The 27,398-nt window shown below is 36.5% G+C and overlaps 5 protein-coding genes across 10 annotated transcripts; 3 read left to right on the forward strand and 2 right to left on the reverse strand.

The window, feature by feature from the left end:
* Nucleotides 1–1,755: 1,755 nt before the first annotated feature.
* On the reverse strand, nt 1,756–5,674 carry LOC111452850 (peptide chain release factor PrfB1, chloroplastic). 2 transcript variants are annotated; one of them, XM_023093754.1, is made up of 7 exons: nt 5,480–5,674; nt 5,162–5,236; nt 4,306–4,526; nt 3,427–3,630; nt 3,045–3,260; nt 2,657–2,843; nt 1,756–2,237 (listed from the first exon to the last, which is right to left on the reverse strand). In XM_023093754.1, exons 1-7 carry the CDS (start codon nt 5,625–5,627, stop codon nt 1,933–1,935), a joined length of 1,356 nt encoding a protein of 451 aa, XP_022949522.1. In that variant the 5' UTR covers nt 5,628–5,674; the 3' UTR covers nt 1,756–1,932. The 2 variants fall into 2 exon arrangements, with proteins under 2 accessions (XP_022949522.1, XP_022949524.1); XM_023093756.1 differs by having other exon boundaries at nt 5,162–5,233; nt 5,480–5,673.
* A 1,089-nt stretch (nt 5,675–6,763) lies between these two features.
* On the forward strand, nt 6,764–11,944 carry LOC111452627 (probable galacturonosyltransferase 14). Its single transcript, XM_023093437.1, has 6 exons — nt 6,764–7,431; nt 8,120–8,175; nt 8,298–8,453; nt 9,535–10,125; nt 10,376–10,678; nt 10,962–11,944. Exons 1-6 carry the CDS (start codon nt 7,218–7,220, stop codon nt 11,244–11,246), a joined length of 1,605 nt encoding a protein of 534 aa, XP_022949205.1. The 5' UTR covers nt 6,764–7,217; the 3' UTR covers nt 11,247–11,944.
* A 1,150-nt stretch (nt 11,945–13,094) lies between these two features.
* LOC111452377 (chaperone protein ClpB3, chloroplastic) lies at nt 13,095–18,271 on the forward strand. The gene is made up of 10 exons (XM_023093062.1): nt 13,095–13,550; nt 13,741–13,959; nt 14,119–14,356; nt 14,828–15,023; nt 15,357–15,411; nt 15,584–15,734; nt 15,890–16,198; nt 16,339–16,604; nt 16,752–17,678; nt 17,785–18,271. The coding sequence occupies exons 1-10, from the start codon at nt 13,326–13,328 to the stop codon at nt 18,115–18,117; spliced, it is 2,919 nt and encodes a 972-aa protein (XP_022948830.1). The 5' UTR covers nt 13,095–13,325; the 3' UTR covers nt 18,118–18,271.
* A 350-nt stretch (nt 18,272–18,621) lies between these two features.
* LOC111452709 (EID1-like F-box protein 2) lies at nt 18,622–20,998 on the forward strand. Of its 3 annotated transcripts, none has more exons than XM_023093553.1 (4): nt 18,622–18,709; nt 18,857–18,910; nt 19,363–20,261; nt 20,684–20,998. In XM_023093553.1, exon 3 carries the CDS (start codon nt 19,489–19,491, stop codon nt 20,233–20,235), a length of 747 nt encoding a protein of 248 aa, XP_022949321.1. In that variant the 5' UTR covers nt 18,622–18,709; nt 18,857–18,910; nt 19,363–19,488; the 3' UTR covers nt 20,236–20,261; nt 20,684–20,998. The 3 variants fall into 3 exon arrangements, with proteins under 3 accessions (XP_022949321.1, XP_022949322.1, XP_022949323.1); XM_023093554.1 differs by having other exon boundaries at nt 19,456–20,261; XM_023093555.1 differs by having other exon boundaries at nt 18,654–18,709; nt 19,418–20,261.
* A 1,068-nt stretch (nt 20,999–22,066) lies between these two features.
* Nucleotides 22,067–26,217, reverse strand: LOC111452563 (muscle M-line assembly protein unc-89-like). 3 transcript variants are annotated; one of them, XM_023093347.1, is made up of 3 exons: nt 25,894–26,217; nt 24,398–24,852; nt 22,067–24,331 (listed from the first exon to the last, which is right to left on the reverse strand). In XM_023093347.1, the coding sequence occupies exons 2-3, from the start codon at nt 24,824–24,826 to the stop codon at nt 22,430–22,432; spliced, it is 2,331 nt and encodes a 776-aa protein (XP_022949115.1). In that variant the 5' UTR covers nt 24,827–24,852; nt 25,894–26,217; the 3' UTR covers nt 22,067–22,429. The 3 variants fall into 3 exon arrangements, with proteins under 3 accessions (XP_022949115.1, XP_022949114.1, XP_022949113.1); XM_023093346.1 differs by lacking the exon at nt 25,894–26,217 and adding an exon at nt 25,737–25,855 and having other exon boundaries at nt 22,067–24,852; XM_023093345.1 differs by having other exon boundaries at nt 22,108–24,852.
* Nucleotides 26,218–27,398: the final 1,181 nt, after the last annotated feature.

Below are 27,398 nucleotides of genomic sequence, written 5' to 3' on the forward strand. Positions count from 1 at the left end.
TTTTTTTTTTTTTTTTTTTTTTTTTTTTTTTTTTTTTTTGTCGCTAACCTATTTTCTATTAATTAATAATAATAAATCACGATCCAAAATGGAAGTGATCAAAGATTAAAATAAACGAATTATTTTTCCTTCTTCGTTATTTTATTTTTTTTAGAATGTGAGATGACTTGGGGATGCACGATGAACCGTCCATTATTATTTATTATTTATTATTTTATTTTAATTTATTGAAAGATGAACCGTCAATTGTTTTGTCGTGAATCGCACGGAGATATTTTCTCGATCGTCTTAATTGCGGACTTTTTCGAATGTCTGACGTGTCTAAGTGAACGGCTAGGATTATTTTAGAATTTATTTAATTCCTATTTGTCTATTTTTAATTTTATTTTCATGAAATTCAATAATAAAATTCAGGTATTTTAATTGACCAAAATTAAAATATGTGAAACTACAAATGTTAATATTAAAATGATGAAACTAAATAATTAATATTGAGATTTATGTATTATTTTAGAAACATTAATTTATAATTAATTTCATATTAAAATTTATCATTAATTTGAAATAATGATGTAACAAATAATTTTAATTCAACAATCATATAAGAAATGTTTAACCTTTTTAAATTTTTTTATTAAATTAAATAAATTATTGAATTAGATCTATTTTACCATTAATATAAAATAGGTTTTCTATCTAATAAAGTGGATAATTTTGCATAAGGTATTCATTTAATATCCATTTTATTTTATTATATTGAAAATAGATTCTATATAAGATAGAATCTATTTTTAATATTTACACATTCTTTATTTATTGCATAAATATGTTATTAATTTCATGTTTTGTTTCCAAAGTTTCAATAAATTAAAAAGAATTAAAATAGTTAACTTATTATTATTAAAAAATTAAAATAATTATAAATAATTAACCAACATTTCTTCTAAACATATTATTGTATAAATTGATTTTTGGAAGATGAAACTGGGATTGATTGTAGAGGATCAAAACCCCAAAGTAAAGATATTTTTAGGACAACCCAAGGAATATAAGTTGGTGAAGGCGATCACAATTTCCAACCGTCCACGTGTCGTTGTGCAAGTTAATGACGTGGACAGAGTAGAGATATTCCAGTGCAATGCAAATGCAAAATTATTCAATAAATGCGCACAGATTAAAAGGCCTATCATTTCGGCGCGTGGCTATCAAGGGCTATCTAGATCCTCACATATATCCTAAATGCAATAAAGATGAACCAAACTACTTAACCACAATTAACATCACTACGATTAAGTTATCGAACATAGAGTCACGAGTGAATTATGGACCAATTTGCAGATCGAGCGAGCTTTCCTTGCATGCAATGATGTGGTGGTGAACCTCTCATTCTAATCCAGTGCTCTTAGAATCGTGTGGAAAGGCTGCCCATCACAAAAATCTCATTCTCATTGTTAGATGGACACGACTCTCCATAATGATATGACATTGTCTACTTCGCGTGAGCTCTCATGGCTTTGTTTTAGGTTTTCCCAAAAGGCCTTGTACCAATGGAGAGAGTATTCTTTGTTTATAAACTCATGATCATTCTCTAAATTAGCCGATGTGGGACTTTTATCATCCAACACCCATCATCATCCACAAAGATGGGAACACACGAACCCAAACAATCCTTGCCGAGAACTCGTTCAAGCACGCAACAAAGGAATTAATCCGACATTAGTTAGAATATACGAGAAACAAACAACACATGAGTCAGACTAAAAAAGCTTCAAAATCCATTTAGAATAGAGATTTCCCATGTCATTACAGCTATGAAAGGGTTTTTGCTTGCAATGAACTTTGCCTAATGCCCTTTGCCGCTTTCAATATATTACATAAGAACAGTTCACAAGACACCAATTAAAGCTAAGAATCACTAGTTTATGCAAGTTTTTAGTTGACCTCACCAGTAGCTAATGCCATACTGTATTTGTATTTCAGATAAGCTTTGATGAAGGGCTCCAATTCACCATCCATCACGGAGACAATGTCTGATGTCTCATGTCCTGTCCGAACATCTTTCACTAGCTTGTATGGATGAAACACATAGTTCCTTATTTGCTGACCCCATTCGGCCTTTACGGCGTCTCCACGTATTTGCTTGATTTCGGATGCACGTTGCTCCTCGGCTATGACTAACAGCTTGGCTTTCAACCTGCTTAACGCCTTGATCTTGTTTGCTAGCTGTGATCTTTCCTCTGTATTATAGTTCAGAGAAAGATGAAATGCCATTAATTCAGAGATTTGTTCATAACTTATCAAGAAATATACAAACGAATTTGAGAAGAAATGTTTGATTCAATCAAAACTTGTCACCAGCCAGGTTGAATTATTAAAACCATGCAACATGGAAAAGTCTGAAAGGTTTGTTTGTCAAATTAAAACATATATGGCCCACCCAGTATGAATGGTTCCAGGTTGCCTACATCAATCTTAAACAGAAAACTTCAAACATGCAGATTAAACTACTTAATCAATTGGTTCGATCAGTACTTAAAGTGGACGATTCTGCTATAAGCGATGATCGAGGACACGGTCCTATTAACCCTTACGAAGAGAACAGACATCAAGTTGATATGGTGCCATAAACAAGGACAGTTAAATTAGGATAGAAAACCTGTGCAGCGAACCGTGACGCCTGTGGGGATATGAGTGATGCGTACAGCCGTTTCGACCTTGTTAACATTTTGACCTCCTTTTCCGCCTGCCCTTGAAAAACTTATTTCCAGGTCCTCTTCTGGTATTTCAACATCCATGGACTCATCAGGAAGGAGAGGCATGACTTCCACACCAGAAAAGCTCGTCTGCATAGATCTTATATTAAAACGGATAGGCTAAAGGGTCACTTAGTTTCACATAAATTAGAAGTCAGCGTAATAATGATTCTGGATTCTAATTTTCAGTTCATGAAAAATTTAAAGCATAACAGCGTTAGGTCCCTTCAATAGTTCATCTTTTCTTAGTATCTCCAAGCACCATTGATCTTCAGGTAGTGTTAAAATTACCTGTCGAAGTCCTTTAGAGTTAAACGGAGACTGTCGCACGATCCTGTGTGTTCCTTTCTCCCCGGATATATATCCGTAAGCATAACGACCTTCAATTTCAATTGTAGCTGATTTTATTCCGGCTTCCTCCCCAGCAGATTTCTCAACTACTCTTGTTTTGTATCTTTGCTTCTCTCCCCATCTCACATACATTCTCAGAAGCATGTCAGCCCAATCCTGCACTGGAGATTATCAAAAATTTAATATGGGGAAGGAATAAATTTGGTGAAAAACGTTGCAGTTTAAAATGGAAGACCAGAATATAATTCTTAGAAGCCGTTTAGAAGACAAAACCAAAAAATACTTTGAAAACAGTTGCCAAGATGAGCAATTAACTACTTACCTGTGCATCAGTACCCCCAGCTCCAGCCGAGATCGTGATGACAGCACCTTCTTTGTCATACGGACCCGAAAGAAGTTGAGTTAATTCAAATTGATCCAGTGCCTTGTTTAGGTCTTTAATGATACTAGCAGCCTCTTCAAGAAGCCCAGTATCTACAGAGTCCATCTCTTCAGTCAGTTTAACTATCGTTTCTGCTTCTTCAACCTGAATCAATCATAATACAGCCCACATCTGAGGTGATGATTTCATTCCCTTTTCAAAAGCTTGGTCACGCTATTGACCCAATGTTAAGGCTTAGTTTTAGTTTAATTTTCGTCAAATAGATTATTTCCAAGCACTACTATGACCATACGTAGAACATTGGGGCCTTAAGATCTAATATTGCAATTCCAATTGATATACAGGTTAAGCCATAGTGACGATATACTTGGGCGAACCTTGATTTTAACACAGCCCTCCAACAAACACTTGCATTTATGATTGCAAATGAATGATATTGAAGTTGATCTTCATTTTATCTGTAAGCACATGTAAGGGATGCCTACATGACATTAAAGATTTTTTGTTTTTCTGGATGAATACATCAATTTGAGAACAAGTAGAAGATATCTTCAAAAAATATTTAAATGGGGTAAGATATTAATAGGTTACATCTGTAGCAAGTTAAGCATGATTAACATATTTGCTTTAACTCGAGGGGAGTGATACGTGTATGTATATTGACGTAGATATCTTAGATCCAAGACTTAATTAATCATTTGTTCTTCATCTAAAATTTACCCTCTTTCAGTTTCGGGCACACATATACGTCTTTATATGTGACTTTATCCAACAAATTAGAGTATTCCTAAAAATCAGATTGCATGCTCTATACATTACCTGTGTTTTGAAGTCAGTAAGCATCTTTATTTTATCTTTCACGTCAGTTAGGGCCATGAGAACTTGTTGAGCTTTAGATCTGTCATCCCAGAAAGAGTTCTCAGCTGCCTTCGACTCCAAATCTGCAACTTCTTGATCCAACTGTAACAAACCAGCAGAGTTTCTTATCTCTTCCACACGCTCGGAGGCTGTTTCCACTTCTTTCCTTAAGGAGTAAAAATCTGCCAGCAACAACAAGCATGCATTATATCATTTCCATCGGATCGCAAACACCAGAATCCAAAAAGGATAAATGGGAATTAGAACAGCTTGTTGGGACAATAAACAGCTTGTTGGGTCTTAAAAATAGTCTCAGTAAATATTTTAAGGATGTTATTTAGTAGTTGCCGGTTTACAAGAACAAAAAATAATAAAAAGGCTTAAGAATTTTGTCGTTCAAGTGAAGATTCATATGGCAGACATTGACCACATTTGATGAATGTAATACAACTGGTAAGTCACTTATTCTTATGCCACCCTACCAAGATGTACCAATCATTCAAGAAACCATTGGCGCCTCATAGTGACCAAATTTTAATGCTCGTAGAAACCTGAAGATTGAAGTCAAAATATGACACAGATATTTATTTGATCAATTGGCCACTAAGAACAACTACAATATATCAGTTTTATGGAAGCTTGAATCATTGAAAGAAGTAAAAAAGCGCATTATATCATATTAATGAAGCTATTATCATCTTCCACGACCTTAGCTGAACCAAGACTAACTGAAAAACATGAACACAACACAGGCAGTTCAATAATTAGAACAGAACATCAAAAACACAGTATTTTCAATCTAAGAAAAGTAACATACCTTGCATCGCCCATTCTTGCGTATCAGAATCGACCTCCTCGCCCACCTGGCTCTCGGGCGTCGCAAATCGAACTGCTGGAAGAAACCAATAAGTTACAGAAACTAGAATCCGTTGCCAATACAAGGAACCTCAACAATTTGTAAGAAGATAAACGAGACCAAAAGCATACGAGGCGATCCAGAATAACTCAAAATCAATTCAATGAAGAAAAAAACATTAAAACAGAACTTGAATTCATTATGATAACGAGAAAGCACGACAAATTGAAAGAAATTGGGAATGAGATTAAAGGGGAGGAAATCTTCGAATCGACTCACCGAGAGAAGAACGAGAGTGAATAGAGAGAGAAGTGCGAAAGCGCGAAAGCGGAAATTGTAGCGGGCTCGAAGTTCTAGCGGTTTGAAGTCTGGGAAGTGGGAAAACGGGGGAGGTGCAGAGCCACAATGGCCGCTGAACAACGTCCATGGCTTCCTCTTCGTTTCACTTCTGCACAAACTCCTTCAGTAGATTACCCATACAATTTGGAGATAAACCCCCGCTAGTCCACGTCATCAGGTCTTGTCTCTCTCTCTCTTTCATTTCTACTCTATTTTTTAAAATACTCTAAAAATTCAAAAAATATTACTGTTATTAATTTTGGATTAAACTTTTAGTAGCATTTTAAAAATACCATTTAACTTAAATTTTTTTTACTAATATCATTTTATTTTAAAAAAAATTCAAAAATACATATTATGTTTTTCTTAATACTCGTCAAATTTTAAAAATAACAGTAACAATCTTCATAAAAAATTATTATCGTCGATATATAAACAAAAATTGTCTAACAACCTTTCATACTTATTTTTGTAGCACGAATGTGGAATATAAGTATTCGAAAATACTACTAGTATGAACTGCCCAACCTAAACCATTAAGGTTTGATTGAGTTATATTTTTTCTCTCGATTATGGGTTGAATTGAACTTCTGGAAAATAAAAAACTCGGGTCAGTTCACGAGTTGACCATTTTTTTTATCGGGTCAACTCGACTAACAAAACAAATTAGGTTATAGCCCAACCTAACCCAACACAACTCGTAAAATTATTATGAAAATTAAAAATATTTGACGTTTGTAACCGAGATTAGTAATGTATTGTGACTTGTGAATGTTTGATAGTTATTAATATAACATGTATGGTAAATAAGTAAAAAAGAACCACCCGACAACCCTCTCAGGTCCAACAAATTCCTCCTTCAACCTAGCCCAACCGGGATACATCCCTACCGGTCGAGTGAACGATACAACAAAAATATATATTTTTTAAAATGAAAACAAAAGTAAGACATAAATAAGATTTAAATATTTAATTAAATGTAAGACACAAATGAATTGCAGTAAAAAAATAAGGTCCAAATTTACCGTCCCCCATGTTTTGCTCTCTACCAAGGCCTAAAAAACGTGAGAGGTCAAACTTTTATCCCCACGATTTTCTCTCTCTAGAAATCAACGCGGTTTTAATTTGACTAAAAAAAAAGAACTATTTATAACCATTTATTTATTTCCTTTTATTTTGTTTTTTTTTATAATAATTTTAATATTGAGAAAGAAATTAGATCCAATGGGGAAGCGTTTTTTCAATCTTTTGGAAACTAAAATTACTCCAAATCCACCGTAACACCAACCAGGAATTCTCTCTCTCTAAACTTCCAACCTTCTGATCCGCAGGAGGGAAATTGCTCGGCTGTAAGAAGCTCTCGCCCTTCATACTCCGATTTGGAATTCTCGATCGAGTATTTTCTGAGAAACGCATTGGATTTGTTGGTGTTGTACTGGACGCCGTGGATTGGAGGGAAATCTTGAGGGATTTTTGGTTTTTTTTTTTGGTTTTTGTGAAGTCGTCTTGATCTCAATCTGGAAGTCATTGTCGGTAGGGGATTGGTTGATGCGAGTTTAGATTTCATGGTGGCGCTTGACCGCCATGGATGGTGGGGAGGCTGTGCTAGGGTTGTTGTTTTTGTTGTTGTTGAGTTGTCGTGGCCAACGATTACTACCTGAAGGAAGCTGCATAGAGGATGATGCAGCTTCACTTCTCGCCTAGCATGAGAAGCATCACGATCTCGACCAATAATGGCTTTATTGATTTCATGAAGATCAAGGTTGCAGCTCGCCATATCTCTTACCGAACCATTTTCCACACCTTCCTCCTCCTCGCATTTCTCTTGCCTTTTGTCTTTATCCTCACAGCCGTCGTTACCCTCGAAGGCGTCAATAAGTGCTCCTCGTTTGGTACTCTCCTTCTCTATTTCATTACGTTCTTGATCCTTTTTAAAACAAAATTTATACATTATTTTGGTTTACTTGTATTCGAATCTATGATTCAGATCTTAATGACTGATTATCGATGGTTCTTCAAGCCTACGTGATTTGTTTATGTGATTAGGGATTTGATTTTTCCATTTCGGCAGATTTGTGATAGCTCTTCGCTTTCCGTATGGTTTTGTTTGTGAAAACATCCAGACAACGCATTTCTAGATGTTTTTTAGTCTCAAGATCAAGACTATAATAGATATAACTCTATTTGAAATTATGTCTTCCAAGTTTCTTTTTCTTAATTTTCAATCGTTTTTCTTTTCCTGGATGCAAATGTACAACAATGCGCTGGAAAATCTTCATTTCCTTGATCTAGTTCGAAGCTCGATAGAAACTCAATTTAGGCATTCATGGAACTTTTTTTGGTTCCTAAACAAACACTTACAATCACTTTTTCTTCTTATAGCTGAAAATCTTGTTATTCTTTGTACATCTGGTCTGCGGATGGTCTGTGATTATTCTCATTTTCAATTGATAATTTTTAACTCTTAATGCTTCGTCTATGGTAGCTGTCTTCTCCTGTCCACCATCAATACTTAGTTTTTTTTACTTCATAAGATTGATTGAGGATTCATATTAATGTTTTTCTTTCCTCTGTTTTCAGATTGTTTAGGCAGGCGGTTAGGACCACGGCTTCTTGGTAGGGTTGACGGTTCAGGGGTAAATACTTCCTTTCATAATTGAATACAACAAATGTTTTGAATTTTATGTATGCTTCAGTCGGTTGTGTATGTTATTAACTTGAGATCTTTCCTCTTGGTCATGGTTAAATGTTGCTCCAGAGACTTGTCAGTGACTTTTACAAGATTCTCAATCAAGTTAAAACTGAAGAAATACCCGATGGGCTAAAGCTGCCAGATTCTTTCACTGAATTAGTTTCAGAAATGCAGAGTAACCAATATGATACAAAGACCTTTGCTATAATGTTAAAGGCAATGGTATGTATTGTGCTACAAATTCATATGCATATTGTAGGAAAAAGTTTTTTGTTACTTTTTTTGCCCTCGCTATGTTCTTTTTCTGCTGTAAATTTACTGTTATCCTATGAAACTATTACAACATTTCTATTTATTTAGGGTGGGCAACAGAGTAGAATGCTTTTCTCTTCCTCAGTTTAGATCCATGAATAATATTGTTAACCTTTATGGAATGATGTAATTGGAATGTCAAAACCTGATAAGTGGTAGCTTTTTCTGCTGTTGAACATGGTTCCATGACTTTTTTCTTTAACGTGGATATGGATCAGTGTAATGCATCCCTGTTGAAGTAACTTCTTTATGGAGCATTTGTTTTTATAATATGATTGTAACCCTTGCCCATTTTTTAAGTGAAAATAAAATTTTGTTCTTGTCTCTCTTACCATGTTTAAATGTTTTTTTTTTTGTACATATATGATCTGTCAGCATCACTCTAATGTGTATTTCATGCCTGAAATTGGAACTTTTGTATAGTCAATGTCTTCACATTACCATTTGTACATCCGTTCTCATTCACTAGATAAGTCTCGTTCTTGTTTCCTCCAGCTAACTTCTTTTCCACAGTGCTATGTAAACTCACATTTTTGTAATGAATGTTTGTAGAACTTTGATTGCTTTGACTTTTGTTCCCGACTTCTCTTTCCTGGAGTGTTGAGTGCTCATGTTTTATCTAGTTTTTGTTCTTTCTATGCATATATTTTATTCATAAGAGGTCCTTCCTGATTTCTTCTGAAAAAGAAAAAACATTCATTACATTTTTTAACTCATTCTTTTGTAATTTATCTATGATTATCCTCTTATCTTCAAATTCTCTAGTTATTCATGCTTTATTCCCATTATTTTAATTTCAATAACTGTTAAGATTTATAAAAAAAATATCGTCCGTTTAATGGGTAAGGTTCTAAATTTTCCATTGGAAGTTGCCAATAAGTTCGAACAACGTCTTATTTTTTTGCTTTGGATATATTTCAGCTTCAGATTTCTGATTGAAACTGCAAACAAGGTGCTGCTTATCTAATATAATGCTTTTTGTTCTGCGTAGATGGAGAAATTTGAAAAGGACATTAGAGAATCTAAGTTTGCAGAGTTGATGCACAAGCACTTTGCTGCTAGCTCCATTCCAAAAGGCATCCACTGCCTATCTCTTCGTTTAACAGATGAATATTCGTCAAATGCTCATGCACGCAAACAATTGCCTTCTCCAGAGTTACTTCCTTTACTCTCGGATAACTCATATCACCATTTTATTTTGTCAACCGACAACATTTTGGCCGCTTCTGTTGTTGTTAATTCTGCTGTGCGGTCTTCTCTCAGACCTGAAAAGATAGTATTTCATGTCATTACTGACAAGAAAACTTATTCTGGTATGCACTCATGGTTTGCGCTAAATTCTATTGCACCTGCAATTGTTGAAGTTAAAGGCGTGCATCAGTTCGACTGGTTAACAAGAGAAAACATCCCAGTGCTTGAAGCTGTAGAAAACCAGAATGGGATAAGAAGTTACTACCATGGGAACCACATTGTTGGTGCGAATCTCAGTGATACAACTCCACGGATATTTGCTTCAAAATTGCAGGCTAGAAGTCCAAAATATATATCCTTACTAAACCATCTTCGCATTTATTTACCAGAGGTAATAGGCTACATCCTAGTTTTGGTATGCCAAGAAGATTAGTAATCTCTACTATGAATTTGTTCAACTTACAATTAGTTCTCTCCTCTTTTTCCCCATATAAACAATTAAACTCTGTAGCTGTGAATTGAAAAGGAATGCAAAACATGTTTAGGTTATATTATAGAAGTCCAGATAATATTATTTGCCTGCAATATGTAACTTTCATGTTTGAGGCTTAATTACTTTACATTCACTGTAAATTGCACAGCTCTTTCCAAACCTGGACAAGGTGGTCTTCTTAGATGATGATGTTGTGGTTCAGCGTGATTTGTCTCCCCTATGGGATATTGACCTTGAAGGAAAGGTAAATGGAGCTGTGGAAACTTGTAATGGTGATGATGAGTGGGTAATGTCAAAGCGATTCCGCAACTACTTTAATTTCTCCCATCCAATTATAGAAAGGCATTTAAATCCTGATGAATGTGCCTGGGCCTATGGGATGAATGTCTTTGATCTTCATGCTTGGAGAAGGACAAATATAAGGGAACTTTACCACTCATGGCTGAGAAAGGTAAAATACATTGCCTTTCTTTTATGGAAGCAGTTTTCTTTTGTATGAAATCATCCTGTCACCCTCATTCACTTTTGGCTTCAATCTTCTGGCTTCAATCTTCTGGACTAATTTTAATTTTTATATTGATTTAAGCGAGTGATAAAATGGTGATGCTATTGAACTTAGACTATTATGCAGTTTCTTTTATAGATTAGTTCTTCTCTTCGCAGTATGAGTATAATTATTACCAATAAGGATGCATCTTATCCATTTGTTTTGATGGTTGAGTTTTCTATTACAGAATCTGAGGTCAAACCTGACAATGTGGAAGCTGGGTACCCTACCCCCTGCTTTGATTGCTTTTAGAGGTCAAGTTCATCCAATTGATCCTTCATGGCACATGCTTGGCTTGGGCTATCAGGAACGGACGGATATCGAAAATGTGAAGAATGCAGCAGTTATCCACTACAATGGGCAACTGAAGCCATGGTTGGAAATTGGGTTCGAGCATCTCCGTCCCTTCTGGACCAAGTATGTCAATTACTCCAATGATTTTATAAGAAACTGTCACATTGTGGAATCATAGACAATTGTCATAGAACTAACATCAGAAAGGAGATAAAAAAAAACCAAAAAAAAAAGAAGGTGATGAAAGAAAGATTTGGAGGGGGTCTGAACACAAAACATTTTAAAAGCTCAGCAGAAGAAGGCAAGCTTAATCAAATTGGTTGGACAGATGAGAAACATTCTCCTTGTTCAGAACTTGCCACCAATTGTTTTTACTACTATGGAGCGGTATCGATGATGGGCACTCGTCTCACATCAGATTCATTCTTTCAGTTTGTAGCAATAGAAATTCTTCCTTTTTTTTTTTTTGTTTTTAAATATTTTTTGGATTGCAAAAAGGGTACTGTTGTTCGATGTTCCTGCAGGGGTTTGAGTTTAATTCTCCTGGTTATTACAACTAAGTGGAATAGAGAAGAGGATATGAAATAGGTATTGATTGATGCCATTAGGTGCACAGAAGGCCTAGGACAGACAGCCCTACAGACAACATTTTTCCCGCCAGTTGCTTTTAATTTCTGCCATTCATCTGAGATTATTACCCCATGATATAGCCATTTTTTAGAAGTAGGTTTATGGACAATATTTGCTCCTACAGCTCCCATTCAATTGGGTTTTTCTTTTCCCCTTTCTTCTTTTTAGGTTCATATCTCTATTCGTTTTGTAATATTCACGATATACATTCCAAAATATGTGCAGAAAATTCATTTTTCCCCTCTTTTTTTGAGACTCATTACTACAAGTCCTATAATTTCTCATCTTTGTCCTTCTATTTTACTCCTTTGTATTTAATTGCTTTTCTTTTATCTCATGGTGTCATGTAGACATTGATTATTGACTGACACTATTCTTATAGAGGTAACCATTAATAATTATAATTGTTTAGTTTTGTGTAATTAAAAGAGCGAATTTATGAATTAGTGTTCGATCCAAAGTTAGTGTTAAATAATCTAATTAACTTCAATATTTAAGGTTTGTTAGTTAATTTAATTTTTTATTTTTTGGTTTTGAATTCTTACCCAAAAACTTTTTAATAAATTTAAAAGTTAGAGAGTAACTTTAATCTGTTGAGCGACGACCCTTTCATTCGGTATCGTAGGATCACTAAGACCGACTTTCTTCCTTGCTTGAGACGGGTGGGTCTTGCAGTCAAGCTCCCTTCTGCCTTTGCACTTGAGGGCCAATCTTCGAGGAAACCTTTGCACGCCTCCATTATCTTTTGGGAGGTTTACGCCCCATAGAAATTGTTTACCTGAGACTATCCCTGAGACTATCCCTTGGCCTGTAGGTCCTGACACAAGTTAGAATTCTAGCTCTTCTAGAGTTACTGATGGCTTTCTGAGGGCCTTCTTCGACCTCCACCTAAGATGCACAGAGCTTTCTGGGGGCCTTCTTTGCCCTCCACCTAAGTTGTGCAGGGTTTTCTGGGGCCTTCTTTGCAATCCTGCCAATCTCAAGGAACAGTGAATTTTCAAAACAATTTAGCTATAAAACAATAATAAAAGAACATTATGTAAAAAATATAATTTATGAGGTAAATTAAAAAGAAAAATCAGGCCTAATAATTAATGGTGATAATATTTATGGTTGAAAATTTACTTCGATTTTTTATTAAAAGATGAAATGTTTGAATTTATTGGGTTAAAAGTTAAGAAAAGAAAAAAATAAAAACAAATTGAGTTTTTCAAAATTTGAAAGGACCAAAAAGCAACTAATTTCTATAATTTAATATTTTCAAAATTTGGGTTAAAAATTGCAAATAATATTTTCTTCGTCTCGAACCATATCCACATGGGTTTGTTTGCCACGTGGTGGTTTCTCAAAACCAAGGCCTATAGTTTCTTGTCTTGTTCAAAGCAACGTCGTGGCATTTTTCATTTCTAGGATCTTCAAATGCGTTTTCGCGAGGGTTCCCGAAGAATCACCACCATTGCCCGACTCCTCCTCTTATACGCTTCTACTCCGGCTCTCCACTTCGGTTAACAAGAACAATTCTCTCTAAATTCCATTTCCCAATATTCTATTTCCGATTCTTTCTCCTCCACTTCCACTTCAATCCATTGCCCACTAGTTCGCTCGCTGTTGAGGCTAATCTTTACCAATGGCTTCCACCACTGCGCCATTTTATGCACTTGGGATTCGTTTTCCTTCACATTCCTCTTCCGTTTCTTCTTCCACTAGAAACGCGCTCATTCTCAAGCCTCCGCTTCCCGTTTCCCTCACTGCGAAACCTAAATCGCGCTTGCTGTTGAATACCAATGGTGGGTGTCACAGATTTGGGAGGAATTCGAGGTTTGTTGTTCGCTGTGATTCCTCAAATGGAAGGGTTAGTTCTTTTGTTTTCTTTGTTTGTTATTGCTATTACTCGTTTCTTGAAGTTCGATTTGATTATCTGTGACTTCCTCTTGTGGTGTTTAAATGGTTTGAACTTGTACTGATATCTGAATAATTTGGTTTTTCTTAAGCAAACGGATGTTTTTTATGCATTTTACTGATTTTGTTTGGTTTTACTTCAGATTACACAGCAAGAATTTACAGAAATGGCTTGGCAAGCTATTGTTTCTTCGCCAGAAATAGCAAAGGAAAACAAGCATCAAATTGTGGAGACTGAGCATCTGATGAAGACTCTACTGGAGCAGAAGAATGGGTTGGCTCGTCGGATATTTTCTAAGATTGGGGTTGACAATACCCGTCTTTTGGAGGCTACTGATCAATTCATCAAACGCCAACCTAAGGTAATTGCATCATGGAATCAAATTCTTATATGTGTATATGTATATTACCATCAGTCTTGGTCCTTTATGAACTTCTAACTTTTGGCTGTGAATTTTCACATGAATTTTAGTTGTTATATCCTAAAATATGTTAAACGAGTGTCTATTATACTGCACTAGGTTCTTGGTGAGTCAGCTGGTTCAATGTTGGGACGTGACTTGGAAGCACTGATCCAACGAGCCAGAGAATTCAAGAAAGAGTATGGGGACTCATTTGTGTCTGTGGAGCACTTGGTTCTTGGATTCGTTCAAGATCAACGTTTTGGGAAGCAATTGTTTAAGGATTTCCAAATATCATTGCCAACTTTGAAATCTGCAATCGAGTCCGTTAGGGGGCGCCAATCTGTTATTGACCAAGGTGACACCTTCTCTCTCTCTTTTAATGTATTTTGAATACTTTTATGTGGTCATGTTGCGGCACAAGTCAAATCTCTAGGCAATTTGTTGGACCTGATGTTTGATTTTGGTTGTGTTCTGTCTACATGCAACTATGTAAACCAATCTTCAATAATGTGCCATGAGGAAAACATCTAAAAATTGGTTGATGATTCTAGCTTACTAAAGCAATCAGTGAAGGAAAATGGATGGAGATGAGGGACCTTTTGTCCTCCGGCAATTAACATACATTAGAGCTTGTAGAAAATTAAACCACCTTGGTGTGCTTTTATTTTGGTTGAATACGTACTTGTTCTTTTTGTCTTGTTTGAATGTATACAGTGGCAAATTCGATAATATATGCTTCTCTATATCCGTTTCTCATTCATAATTTCAGTAGCATGTGCAGTTTGAAGCGTGTATTCCATTTTTAAGTAATCGTGATCTCTTGCAGACCCTGAAGGCAAGTATGAATCTCTTGAAAAATATGGAAAAGATCTGACAGCATTGGCTAAAGCTGGGAAGCTTGACCCTGTCATTGGAAGAGATGATGAAATTAGAAGGTGCATTCAGATTCTATCTAGAAGAACAAAGAACAATCCTGTGCTTATTGGTGAACCTGGTGTTGGTAAAACTGCTATTTCTGAAGGGTAAGTGCAGTATTTGGCCCTGTACAGAATTCTTTTTAATAATTAAGTCACTGTAAGATCCTGGCTTAGTCCTTTGGGAATATTATCTGCATGAAGGCAACCGCCGACTTGTTAGCATTGTTTTGATTTGTACTTGATCAAACGTGAAGACGTCAATACTGTCGAGAAGGCTAGACTTCTCATTTCTTGGTTGATATCGAAATGGGAATTGTGCTGCTTTAATTTTCTCTGTAGAGAATTTTTGTCAGCGTATGCTTTTGCTTGGGAAGTGGTTTGGCTTATATTTTCATTTTCCTAACGACTTTAGTACTTATATACTATTTTATTAAACAGGCTCGCTCAAAGAATTGTTCAAGGTGATGTACCTCAAGCTTTGATGAATAGGCGGGTATGTAAATGACCTTTTCCTGCTCTCTCTGTCTCTCTCACACATTTCTCCTTGATAAAAGATGCTGGTGTCCCTTTCATGGTTTTGTGATTACTTCTGTCCATCCCCTTTTGGGAGGTGTTTAAGGATTCACAGTTTACCACAATCTTAATAACTTGCTCTTTTCTTGTAGTTAATATCTCTTGACATGGGTGCTCTAATTGCTGGAGCAAAATATCGTGGAGAATTTGAGGATAGGCTCAAGGCTGTTCTGAAGGAAGTTACAGAATCGGATGGCCAGATTATCTTATTTATTGACGAAATTCACACTGTTGTTGGAGCAGGTAGCATATCCAATCTTAAATTTGGAAAACTGTAGCCTATTTTCACTGGTCACATGTTCTTGGCGGTGGTTTCCCAATATGGTGGAACTCTTGTTCGACTGATGAGTTGATGCATTGGTCTTTTACCTTAATAAGTTACTGGTGTGTCTCCACAGGTGCTACAAACGGTGCAATGGACGCTGGTAATCTGTTGAAGCCTATGCTTGGTAGGGGTGAGCTTCGGTGTATCGGTGCCACAACATTGGATGAGTATCGAAAGTACATTGAAAAGGATCCAGCATTGGAGCGTCGGTTTCAGCAAGTTTATGTTGATCAGCCAAGTGTGGAAAATACCGTTTCTATCCTCCGTGGGCTTCGTGAAAGATACGAGCTGCATCATGGAGTTCGCATATCTGACAGTGCTCTTGTAGAAGCTGCAATTCTTTCAGACCGTTATATTAGTGGACGATTTCTACCCGACAAAGGTAAATATCATTGTGACGAATGGAATTATTTGATGTGGTTGAAAATAGACATGCTTTATTGTAAAGAAAAACTTTTAGCGGAAGGATTTTGGAATATGCATGTCATGATGGTTGCTAATGGTATTTTTTTTGAAATACAGCCATTGACCTCGTTGATGAAGCTGCTGCTAAGCTAAAAATGGAAATTACTTCGAAACCGACTGCTCTTGATGAGATCAATAGGGCAGTACTGAAGCTCGAGATGGAGAGACTCTCTCTAACAAACGATACTGACAGAGCTTCTAGAGACAGGTTGAGTCGGCTTGAAGCCGAGTTGTCTCTCCTAAAGGAGAAACAAGCCCAGCTGACTGAGCAGTGGGAGCATGAAAAGTCCGTCATGACTCGCCTTCAGTCTATCAAAGAGGAGGTATGTTGGTGTTCTTAACTTTTGATGTTTCAAGAGGTAATATAATCTGGCCTAAACTAGCCACAGTGGTAACATCCTGTAGAAGTACAGGAGAATTTTTCGGTTCGGATTGTTATCTGCTCGGTAATTTTACATTCATTCTTGCAGATCGACCGGGTAAATGTGGAGATCCAGCAAGCTGAAAGGGAGTATGATCTTAACAGAGCGGCTGAATTGAAATATGGAAGCTTAAATTCCTTGCAGCGCCAGCTTGCAGATGCAGAAAAGGAATTAGATGAGTATATGAACTCTGGAAAGTCCATGTTGAGAGAAGAAGTGACCGGAAGTGATATTGCTGAAATTGTAAGCAAGTGGACTGGGATCCCTGTTTCTAAGCTTCAACAATCCGAGAGGGAGAAGCTTTTACATTTGGAGGAAGAACTTCATAAACGTGTCGTGGGTCAAGACCCAGCAGTTAAATCCGTTGCCGAAGCCATTCAAAGATCTCGGGCTGGTCTCTCCGATCCAAACCGTCCGATTGCTAGTTTCATGTTCATGGGTCCGACTGGTGTTGGAAAAACAGAACTAGCCAAGGCTCTTGCTTCTTATTTATTCAACACTGAAGAAGCCCTCGTGCGAATCGACATGAGCGAGTACATGGAGAAGCATGCAGTTTCAAGACTAATTGGAGCCCCACCTGGTTATGTAGGTTATGAGGAGGGCGGGCAGTTAACGGAGACTGTTCGCCGAAGGCCATATGCGGTTATTCTGTTCGATGAGATAGAGAAGGCTCATTCCGATGTGTTCAATGTGTTCCTTCAGATTCTGGACGACGGGCGAGTGACCGACTCGCAAGGACGAACTGTGAGCTTTACGAACACAGTTATCATCATGACTTCAAATGTGGGTTCACAGTATATTCTCAATACTGAAGATGATACACAACCAAAGGAAACAGCATATGAAACCATAAAGCGACGAGTTCTGGAAGCTGCAAGGTCAATCTTTCGTCCCGAGTTCATGAACAGAGTTGACGAATACATCGTTTTCCAACCTCTAGACCGCGATCAGCTCAACAGTATTGTTCGGTTACAGGTACCCTTTATATACCTCTTCGAATGATCAATACCCCTTTCGTAACGACTATCACGGATAGTCAAAATTCTCATGAATTAACCACACATTGTACTTTCTTACACAGCTGCAACGGGTTCAAAAGAGAGTTGCAGACAAGAAGATGAAGATCGAGGTGAGCGAAGCAGCAATTCTACTTCTCGGAAGTCTCGGGTACGACCCGAACTACGGTGCTAGACCAGTGAAGCGCGTAATACAGCAGAACGTGGAGAACGAAATCGCAAAGGGCATATTGAGAGGAGAATTCAAGGAGGAAGACACAATTGTAATAGACACAGAGGTATCGGCATTCTCTAATGGCCAACTTCCACAGCAAAAGCTTGTTTTCAGAAGAGTGGAGAACAAAGGCGCAGACAATCCAAACGCAGATAGCATACAAGCCTCTGCTCAGATTGTATGAACCAAATGCCGCTTTGTATTCACACACTTTCTATGTAGGGAATATACATAGCAAGATTAATGTTTTTTTTACCCTTTTTTTTTCACTCTCTATAAAGTTCACATAAGGTAATAATACCATGTAATTTGAGGCTGCTTTTACCTTAGGCCTTATATTTAACTGTCCAAGTTTAGTCTGTATGGTTATTATTATAATTATTTTTTTTTTAAAAAAATAATTATAAGATTTTTATTTATTATTTATTTTTACTATTTAAGGAAAAATAAAGAAGAAAAGAAAGGGAAAAGAGATCACACGTTGAGTGAGTCCATTAGCTTGTCGTTTTCGGAAAGTGACCGTCCAATTACCGGAATGCCACGTAAGACGGATAGAAATTTACATTTTCACAGCGTCCCAGCCATGGGTACACGTGGAGGTTTTTGATTGGTCGTTAAGTTTCCAATTGACTTAGCACTGTGGTTCTAAAATATTCCTCAGCCCTCGTCCTTTCCTTCTTCTCTAATTTAGACCCCAAAGCCAAAGCCTCTTCTTGTTCTTGTTCTTCTTCCTTCTTCTTCTTCCTTCTTCTTCTTCACCAAATCCCCCGTTCTATGTGAGCTTCAAATTCCCCTTTTCTTCTTCTTAGTGCTCGTTTTCATTTTCTTCTTTTCCTCTTCTTGTTTTTATCTTGTTTCTTTGTTCGGCTTTAGTGCAATGGGAACGAAATTGACTGATTTCTTGCTTCGTTTCTTGCATGCAGAGTCGGGTTTTTGGTGCTATGTTAAAGCGGGGAGACTGGGTCTGTTCCGCTGAGGTGAGTCTTTTTCTTTTTCTCAAGACGATCTACTTTGTTATCTGGTGTTGTGTGTTCGTTCTTCTTATGGATTTTGTAGGGTTTTATTTATTATTATTTTTTTGGAATTGAATGAGTAATTCTTTTGGGGTTTACTTGATTTAGGTGGTTGTTTTTTGTGATGTATGTTGCCGAGGATTTTGTGGATCTGACTCTAATTTACTAAACTTGCTTGAAGAATTCTGCTAGAGTTTGGGGTTTATGTGTTAATTGAGTATCTGCGCGTGCCTTGGAGTCTATGGTGAATGCTAATCCATTTCATTGTGTTTAAATTTACTTGTTCTTCTTGAATTGACTTGATTGATTAATCACTTCGATGTTTCGAGTCTCTGGTATTGGTTTTAGTTTCTTAACCATTGCTCGAGGCATCATGGGTGCATCATGGGTGTCTAAGGCTTCTTCGATGTATACAGTGTACAATAGTTCATTGGGGTGAAGATTGTTGATCGGAGCTTAGTTTTTCAACAGCTGCTCATTCAATCTAATCTATTGACAACCCATGCCAGATTAATTAATGGTTCCCAGATGCCCATGAAGGAATGATTTTAACAAAGCAATACCGGTGTGTGCATTCAGCGAGCTGCCTGTGCACAAAGGGGCATCTCAGTGAGGATGCAGTATTTCTAGTATTCCAATATTTGAACTGGAATCCGAAGTTGATTGCCACTCTTTCCTGTGCATGCAAATGGTTTGACGATCTTGCCAAGCGAGTGCTATGGAAGGAGTTTTGCAGGACCAGAGCCCCAAAAATGATGCTAGATCTGCAATCTAGCGGGAGTCACAGTGTTGATGGGAACTGGAGGGCACTGGGGAAGCTGCTTATTTTCTGCTCGGGATGTAAGAAGGGCGGTCTCTTCAATAACATTCAAATTCCTGGTCATTTTGTTTATAGAACCCGATTTTCTAGGACATCGGGCAAGAGTTTTCTTATGCCACAATGCAGAACAGATATTTTATATGTATCTGATCCTTGTGAACATCTCGACCAAGGGGAAGAAGGAGATATCGGTTTCTTCCGGGGTATTTTTAAGTCATTTTCAATGTCAAAGGTTAGGAAAATGCTGATAGAAAGAGGAGCAGAGCTTCATCCAACTGAGGTGTGCCCTTATTGTAAGGCCAAGCTATGGAGCATGCTACAGGCTAAAATGATACCACCGAGTGCAAGCTGCAGATTGGGTGCTTATGAGGATTGCATCGACTACTATGTCTGCCTCAATGGACATATGGTCGGTATTTGCACTCTGTTACCCTTGTCAGATTCTGAAGAGACGTCCGAGTTGGAGTGATAGCTACGTCATACACCATAGAAAAGGTAACATACCACATCTAACTTATGCATGTTTCTCTCTAGAATCTGGTATAGATTTGAAAGTTGAGCAACCAAAGCACCAAGTTTTTGAGTCAAATACTTGATTGTTTAAATTTTCCCTTTGTTTTTCCATCTGCAACCATGCTGAAGCAAATGTTGCTATGTTTCATTATGAATTGAATCGCAATTCCCAACCAACAACCTGATTTTCTAGAGAAGGGTGAGAATATTTTTGGTTTTATTGTGTAAGTGAGGGAAAGGGCCTGTTGTGACAGTTTGTTTTGCTGTAACTTGGAAGAAAAAACTTACTCTGATGGGATCGTTCAATTGGACTAATTATTTTTTTGCTTTTTTTGTTCTCTGAGTCCATAAATTTTTTTTTTTTCTGGGAGCTATTGAATCTGAGAGCCATTGTTCTTGAACAGATCGATCAATAGGCCTGCACAATCACCCTTGGATCTCATGCTGATTGGATGAACTTTGCCTCTAGTCCGTTCCACTTTTGTTTGGTGGAACCCAGCTTAGAATTCTGGGAAAATGTTCAATGGTGAAGACTTGGAAGCATTAGCAGAATCAGATTTTTTGTAAAAAAAAAAAAAACATCCTTTTGGATTGAAAGGTAGAACCATATAATTTTCATGTAAATTAACCTCTGATCTTATACTTGATATTGGTGATGGTGACTGGAATGATTATTGTTATTATTTAAGATAATGGATTGCTTTATATGTTCTGAACTCTTAGAAATCTCCTTGTGAAATGGATATGACCTAGCTGAAGCTTCCATCCTTAACACTTGATCATCCCCTTCACACACTAAAATTGAATTACTTGGCTTGCAATGTCTGTAAACTTGTTAGGCACAAGTCTTCGATGGTTGGTTCCATCACTCTCCTTGTTGCTCCTCTGATGCTCATTGGCCCAATGTTAGCTACCGGCACGCTTGAAAACTGTTCTATGGAAGTTTTACCTCTGATGCTGAGCTGAGAGGACAGGAGCAAAAGGGGGCAAGCATATCCTTCCTCTAGTTATGGAAGTTGCTTGAACGTATTGCTCTTGTTTGCTATAATCGACATAACCCTCCATATCGAGCTTGCTTCAATACCTTTCAACCATCTCAGCCATCCTACAACCCAATTCTCCTTGTTCAAACCAAGCGTCAATGGTAGAATTTATGTTTCCAGTTATGTTGTTTCCCTTTTGAATCTACTTGATACGAACCAAGAACCAAGGGGTCTCAATCATACGATATGATCCATTTTGTGTAAGGAATCCTCCTTGTTTTGTCCTTGTTTGAACATAGCTTCAAATTCAGTGTGATAAAAAGACTTGATATTGTGTTATTTACCAGCGCAAGCAGATAGTGGTTCACCAAATCGCAGAGAATCACCCAACTATGCGTGATGATTTTGTATGGGCTATAATAGAGATGATGTAAGAAGACCAAAGGGACCATTGGAGAGGGTTTTGTTTTTCTTCCCATTTTTGCACCAGAGAAGGAATTCTTACAGAGTTTACTACAGCAATCTCTGGTGAGAAGCAGAGAAAGGCATTGTTTCGTTTCCAGCCCATAAATTGAGTCAAGCATGCATTCTCAACCAATTAAAAACAGGTGCAAAAAGACCTATGAACATGACCATTTGCCAACAGTTGGATGTGGTCTTAGTTTTAGCCAAAACTTGTCACCAAACAAAACATCTAAGTTGTGATATGCAATAAACCAGTTCTGGTTCGGTTCGATTTCGTTTTTACCGATCAGCAACCAAAGACACCGATGAGAGCAAGAGAAAGAGGTTGGCGGTGGTATATGTAAATAAGAAACTAAACATCTAAATTGAATAGAGAAGGATGAACCAACAAAATCAAGGTCGAATATCTTTCAACACTCAATGACATGGTACATGAAGTCATCACTATTCTTAGTTTTATTCTCACAAGACCAACCAGGCTTAGCTTATATCATATGGTAGTTTCTCTGTAAAGGGGCAATACCCAAAAAAAAGAAAAAATAAAAAATAAAAACAAGAAACAGAGATGCATAAAGCACACAAGTTATTAATGCACAATTTGACTCACAATCCTGTGATTTCACCACCTTCTGTTCATTCCCAAATGTATTCTTCCATCACTATACAAATTCTACTGAGTTATACGAAATCTACCTTTTCAGTTCAAGCTGTGGCTCTTAGAGGAGAAGGCTTCTTGTCTTGGAGTGAGATAACCTTTTCAAATGCCCCTACCAATGCCTTGACCTTACTCTTTCGGGTTCGAACGAGTTTTCTCGCAGTTTCCGCTATGACATTATTGAACAAGACCTGAGTATCTTTCTTCCCTTCCACATCTTGATGTCTCAAAACTACTTTTTCAGATGGTGGTGTGGAGTTCTTGGAAATCCCCTTGACTATTCCCTTCTTCAAGCTTGTTCTTCGGCCATCCTTGCTCTTTTGGTTGTCCCCCAACGATTTTACTTCCATAAATTTGAGCCTCGTTGGACCATGCCTTTTGGAATCAAGGTCAATTACCTTCTTGTTCCTGAAACTTAAGCTGAAAGATGAAGAATCCTTTCCTTTGGTCTGAAGCATTCTCGGGGACTTGCCTTTTTTAACCCCATTGGGATCATCTTCTTTTTTTATGCCACCGTGTTTCTTCGATCCCGAAACAGTGGCATTCGCTTCGTATTTTGTATATTTAGTTCCACCAGAATCTTCTCTAAGAGGTGAAAGAGATGGGCCATTTGCCAAGGATGTTGGTGACTTTTGATACCCCTTCAAACCATGCTTGTCATTTTGGTCAGATTCAACAAGCTTGGTCTTCTTAGTTTCCACATTGATGACATGCAAGATTTTCTCTTGTGATTCCACACTTGATGCTTCCTTGGCTTGAGCTCTTCTCGTTTTGTTCTGACTTTTGACTTGAGACACAACTTTCGAGTTCTTGTTCTTTATCGCAGGTAAGTTTACCACGGTATCGACAGAATTTGGATCCGTTGTGATTATGGACTTTTCCACCACTTTTGTTCCATTTCCTTTCAAGGTTCCCGCTCCTTCACATGATTTAGAATTGTTGTTGCTGTGGGCTGCAATATTACCAGAAGGACCAGAAGAGGTCACTGATTTTGCTTTCAAAGCTTTTGGCTTCGACAAACTGTCGCCCCCTGCTTCTGCAACACTGGCCAAAGCCTGTTTTGGAGAACTTTCAGATTTGGTAGACGAATAAACTACTTGCTTTGTAGTTTTATGAAACTTGGGTTTTGAGGTTATGGGCTTAGTTTTTGTCTTGGCCACCTGTTCCTTACCTTCATTCATAGCTTCACTCTTTAATGGACTTCGCCTGTTTGAACCTTGCCTGCTAAGAGAACTTTCAGCCACTACTACCGGTTCCTTAATTTCGCTTCTAACTCCAATCTCTACTCGACTTCGCCCGCTAGGAGAAGTTTCAGGCACTACCCGTTCCATATTTTTGCTCGTAGCTTCAATCTCTACTGAGCTGTGCCTGCTAGTAGAATTTTCAGGCACTACTCGTTCGCTACTTTCACTCGAAACTTCCATCTCTACTGGACTTTGCCTGGTAGGAGAGTTCACAGGCACTACCAGTTCCTGACTTTCACTTATAACTTCAATCTGCCTGGTAGGAGAATTCAAAGGCACTACCAGTTCCTTACTTTCACTTATAACTTCAATCTGCCTGGTAGGAGAATTCAAAGGCACTGCCAGTTCCTTACTTTCACTTATAACTTCAATCTGCCTGGTAGGAGAATTCACAGGCACTATCAGTTCCTTACTTTCACTTATGACTTCAATCCGCTTGGTAGGAGAATTCACAGGCAGTACCATTATAACTTCAATCTTCTTGGAAGGAGAATTCATAGGCACTACCAGTGCCTTGTTTTCACTTATAACTTCAATCTGCTTGGTAGGAGAACCCACAGGCACCTCCGGTTCCTTACTTTCGCTCGTAACTTCAGTCTCACTTTGCCCATTAGGAGCTTTTACAAGCGTTGCCTGTTCCTTACTTTTGCTTGTAACTTCAGTCTCACTTTGCCTGTTAGGAGCTTTTACAAGCGTTGCCTGTTCCTTACTTTTGCTTGTAACTTCAGTCTCACTTTGCCTGTTAGGAGCTTTTACAAGCGTTGCCTGTTCCTTACTTTTGCTCGTAACTCCAGTCTCTACCGGACGTCTGCTAGGAGAACTTATGGGCACTACCCGTTTAATCACATCAGTGCCACCACTAATACATGTCCCCGAACTAGGTGAAACCTTCGACTTGGTCACACGAACAGAATGCTTTTTTTCAGGCACAACCACAGCCTGGTCTGAATTTTGGGCATCAAGTGCCTTTTTCATTGCTCTTTTCAACAGGGGAACTCTGGCCTTCGTCTCTAATGAATGATTATGCCCATATTTGCAAATATCATGACAAGAACCAATTGAGGATCTGCGGTCACGAAAATTGTTTTGTTCATCAATACTCAATGAGATTGCTTTTCCCATTGATAATCTTCTCAACCTATCACCATCAGATCTGTGGGTCTCAGGGGACATTGACAAATCCATACTCCCATCAACCATTTAACAGCACAATTTGAGAGCACTACCTGAAGATCAAACAAAAAGAAAAACTCAATAACTTCAAGAGCTTACAGGCAAGTTTGTAGATGCCTAGTGAACCAACAAAAAATCAAAGAAAATACTCTCTACCTTTCTAATGCAAATCACATTGATTTTACAAGCTAATTAGACTTCTTACATGAATGAGAATTTTAAAGAAAGGAGGATAAAGATCACATCTCTATGATTGTTCTATAAAGTTTATCGACTGAGAAATCTTCCACAATAAGGTCAATCAAACATGGAGTCTTTTCAAAAAGAAAAAAAAGAAAAAAATATCAACGTAGTTTCGTAAATGCTTAGCATATCGACTACTTGAAGATGAGCGTAGATCCAAAAAGAAGTTTATCAAGCATGATTAAAATATATGGAAACCACAAAATCCACGAAGATTAATGAAAATTAAAGTATTGATTTCCCAAACATCTAGACAATGATATGTTTTTGCTTGATGGCCCTACTAATAAATGCCAGATTTGAACCAAAACATATCACTTTAATGGAACAATGGAGTAGATCTGCTGAAGGGAGACATTGTGCATGGTATTATGATGGTGAAGGATGAGACCAAGGACTTCTCAAACACTCATAAGCATTCATTAGATGCAAATCAACTGGACGTAATAGATTATAGTATTGTGATGAACGAATCAAGTGCTTCTCTCTAAAAAAGTACTTTAAACTTGAAAAGTACTTTTACTAGTTAAAAGCACCGTTTGTCTCCTGCAGGTAAAAATGAAGTGATGATTCTATACAGTTTTTCCTAAATGAAGATCAAAGAAGAAACACAACAAGCACATCGATCTTGAAGATAATGGAACGAATCATGAGGGAGTTGATTAACAAGCAAGTATCAATCATTTCAACTCACTAATTCCAATCACAGTTCATGGAATCAAAGCAACCATTCCAATAATCCGATACCAATCAGAGCATCAACAGAAACATCCATTTCCGAAATCGCTATTGAATGCACCATTTGCTAATCCAAACACACACAAAGAAAAAGAAGAGAAACAAATACATACCGCTTCCGATTCTTCTCCGCGATGCTAACAAGTCTCCGTTGCTTAACAAGAAAGCAAAGAAACACGAAACGAACACGATACGATTCAGCCCGATCAAATTGAAAGAGATCGAAGAAAGAACCTGTGTCCGATCAAAACCAAGCAAAATCAAAACGTAGAAGAAGGATTGATTCGAGTCCAAAGATCGTGCAAGCAACTGAACAATTCAAGTTCTGTTGAGAATTTTTTTTTGCTTTTTGTCTCAATCAAATCAACTCAGCGTCTTCGTTTTCCGAGGACCCACAGAGATCGTTGAAGCTTTTTTTTTCTTTTGAGGAATTAAATTTTTGATTCAATGAATGAATTTAATTCATAAATGAATGATTTAATGAGGGTGATCCGCGTGATATCCAGAACAGTCTTTTTCCATCTCATTTCTCAATTATTTATATTAATTTATTAGGTTTCTCAAACGGTTTATGCAAGTAAATAAAGTACCAATATTTATCTTTTTTTTTCTTTTTCATTTTAAATATTTTAAATAAATATTTATTTAATCTTCATATAGATCAGCTGTTTCCATAATTAAATTTAATTGTTTTATTTCATGTCTAATATATTTTAAATAAACAAAATTTTACTATTTTTTGCAATTCTTTTTTAACGATGTTTAATATATATTTTTAAATTTTAAATTTTAAAGATTAAATAGTTATGAATTTAAAAATTCAAACAAATTAACAAAAATCAATATATGGTAATTTTACACAAAACTGGATTTTAAAATTGGTAGATTTAAAATTAAAAATTCTACTATTTTTTTATAATTATTTATTTATTTTCCATAAATTAATAGATTTATTTAAAAGTTTCTAGATTTCAATGTCTAACTAAATACAAGTGAAATTCTGACATTCAACTTAAATTATTTAAATTGATCATTAAATAGTATTTATTATTTATTTAAAAGTCTTTGCTACCATTAATAGTTTTTTAAAACAAAAAATACTTTTTTTTTTCTATTTAAGAATTTCAATTTAGTATAATAATATTTTAATGGGTCCATTTTCTACGGCTGATATGACTTTTGAGCAATAAAAAAAAAATTTCCCATTAAAATGATTTTTTAAATTTTAATATCAAAAGACATTTTGAAAATTTTAAAAAAATAATAATAAACAAGTATATTGATTTACTTTTAAAAATTAAAAAAATAAATTCAGATAATAATTTTAAATTAAGTTAAAAAATTTTAAATATTATAATTTAGTCTCTATATCAAAAAAAATAAAATAATAATAGTTATAGACTTATAATTATAGAAATAATCATAATTGAAATAATTTTTATTATTGATAAAATATTATTATCAATTTCCCAATAATATATACAAATTAGAAATTTTGTTTCTCTCCTCTCTATTTTATATATTTTTTTTTATTTGTGAAACCTTTGAAAAAATATTCTATTTACTTTATTTTCTCAAATTTGCAGCAATATAATAATAAATTTATTATCCAATAATA

Source organism: Cucurbita moschata, unplaced genomic scaffold (genome assembly GCF_002738365.1).
Source record: "Cucurbita moschata cultivar Rifu unplaced genomic scaffold, Cmos_1.0 Cmo_Scf00014, whole genome shotgun sequence".
Lineage (NCBI taxonomy): Eukaryota > Viridiplantae > Streptophyta > Magnoliopsida > Cucurbitales > Cucurbitaceae > Cucurbita > Cucurbita moschata.

What these genes read in the sequence shown, in the direction of transcription:
- LOC111452377 (XM_023093062.1), top strand. Translation starts at nt 13,326, where the DNA reads ATGGCTTCCACCACTGCGCCATTTTATGCACTTGGGATTCGTTTTCCT. An exon ending in GTGATTCCTCAAATGGAAGG is followed by an intron (nt 13,551 to 13,740) that starts GTTAGTTCTTTT and finishes GTTTTACTTCAG; the next exon opens with ATTACACAGCAAGAATTTAC. An exon ending in TCATCAAACGCCAACCTAAG is followed by an intron (nt 13,960 to 14,118) that starts GTAATTGCATCA and finishes ATACTGCACTAG; the next exon opens with GTTCTTGGTGAGTCAGCTGG.
- LOC111452563 (XM_023093346.1), bottom strand. Translation starts at nt 24,826, where the DNA reads ATGGTTGATGGGAGTATGGATTTGTCAATGTCCCCTGAGACCCACAGA.
- LOC111452850 (XM_023093754.1), bottom strand. Translation starts at nt 5,627, where the DNA reads ATGGACGTTGTTCAGCGGCCATTGTGGCTCTGCACCTCCCCCGTTTTC. An exon ending in TCACTCTCGTTCTTCTCTCG is followed by an intron (nt 5,237 to 5,479) that starts GTGAGTCGATTC and finishes GGTTTCTTCCAG; the next exon opens with CAGTTCGATTTGCGACGCCC. An exon ending in CTGGGGGTACTGATGCACAG is followed by an intron (nt 3,261 to 3,426) that starts GTAAGTAGTTAA and finishes TCTCCAGTGCAG; the next exon opens with GATTGGGCTGACATGCTTCT.
- LOC111452627 (XM_023093437.1), top strand. Translation starts at nt 7,218, where the DNA reads ATGATGCAGCTTCACTTCTCGCCTAGCATGAGAAGCATCACGATCTCG. An exon ending in CAATAAGTGCTCCTCGTTTG is followed by an intron (nt 7,432 to 8,119) that starts GTACTCTCCTTC and finishes CTCTGTTTTCAG; the next exon opens with ATTGTTTAGGCAGGCGGTTA. An exon ending in GTAGGGTTGACGGTTCAGGG is followed by an intron (nt 8,176 to 8,297) that starts GTAAATACTTCC and finishes ATGTTGCTCCAG; the next exon opens with AGACTTGTCAGTGACTTTTA.
- LOC111452709 (XM_023093553.1), top strand. Translation starts at nt 19,489, where the DNA reads ATGATTTTAACAAAGCAATACCGGTGTGTGCATTCAGCGAGCTGCCTG.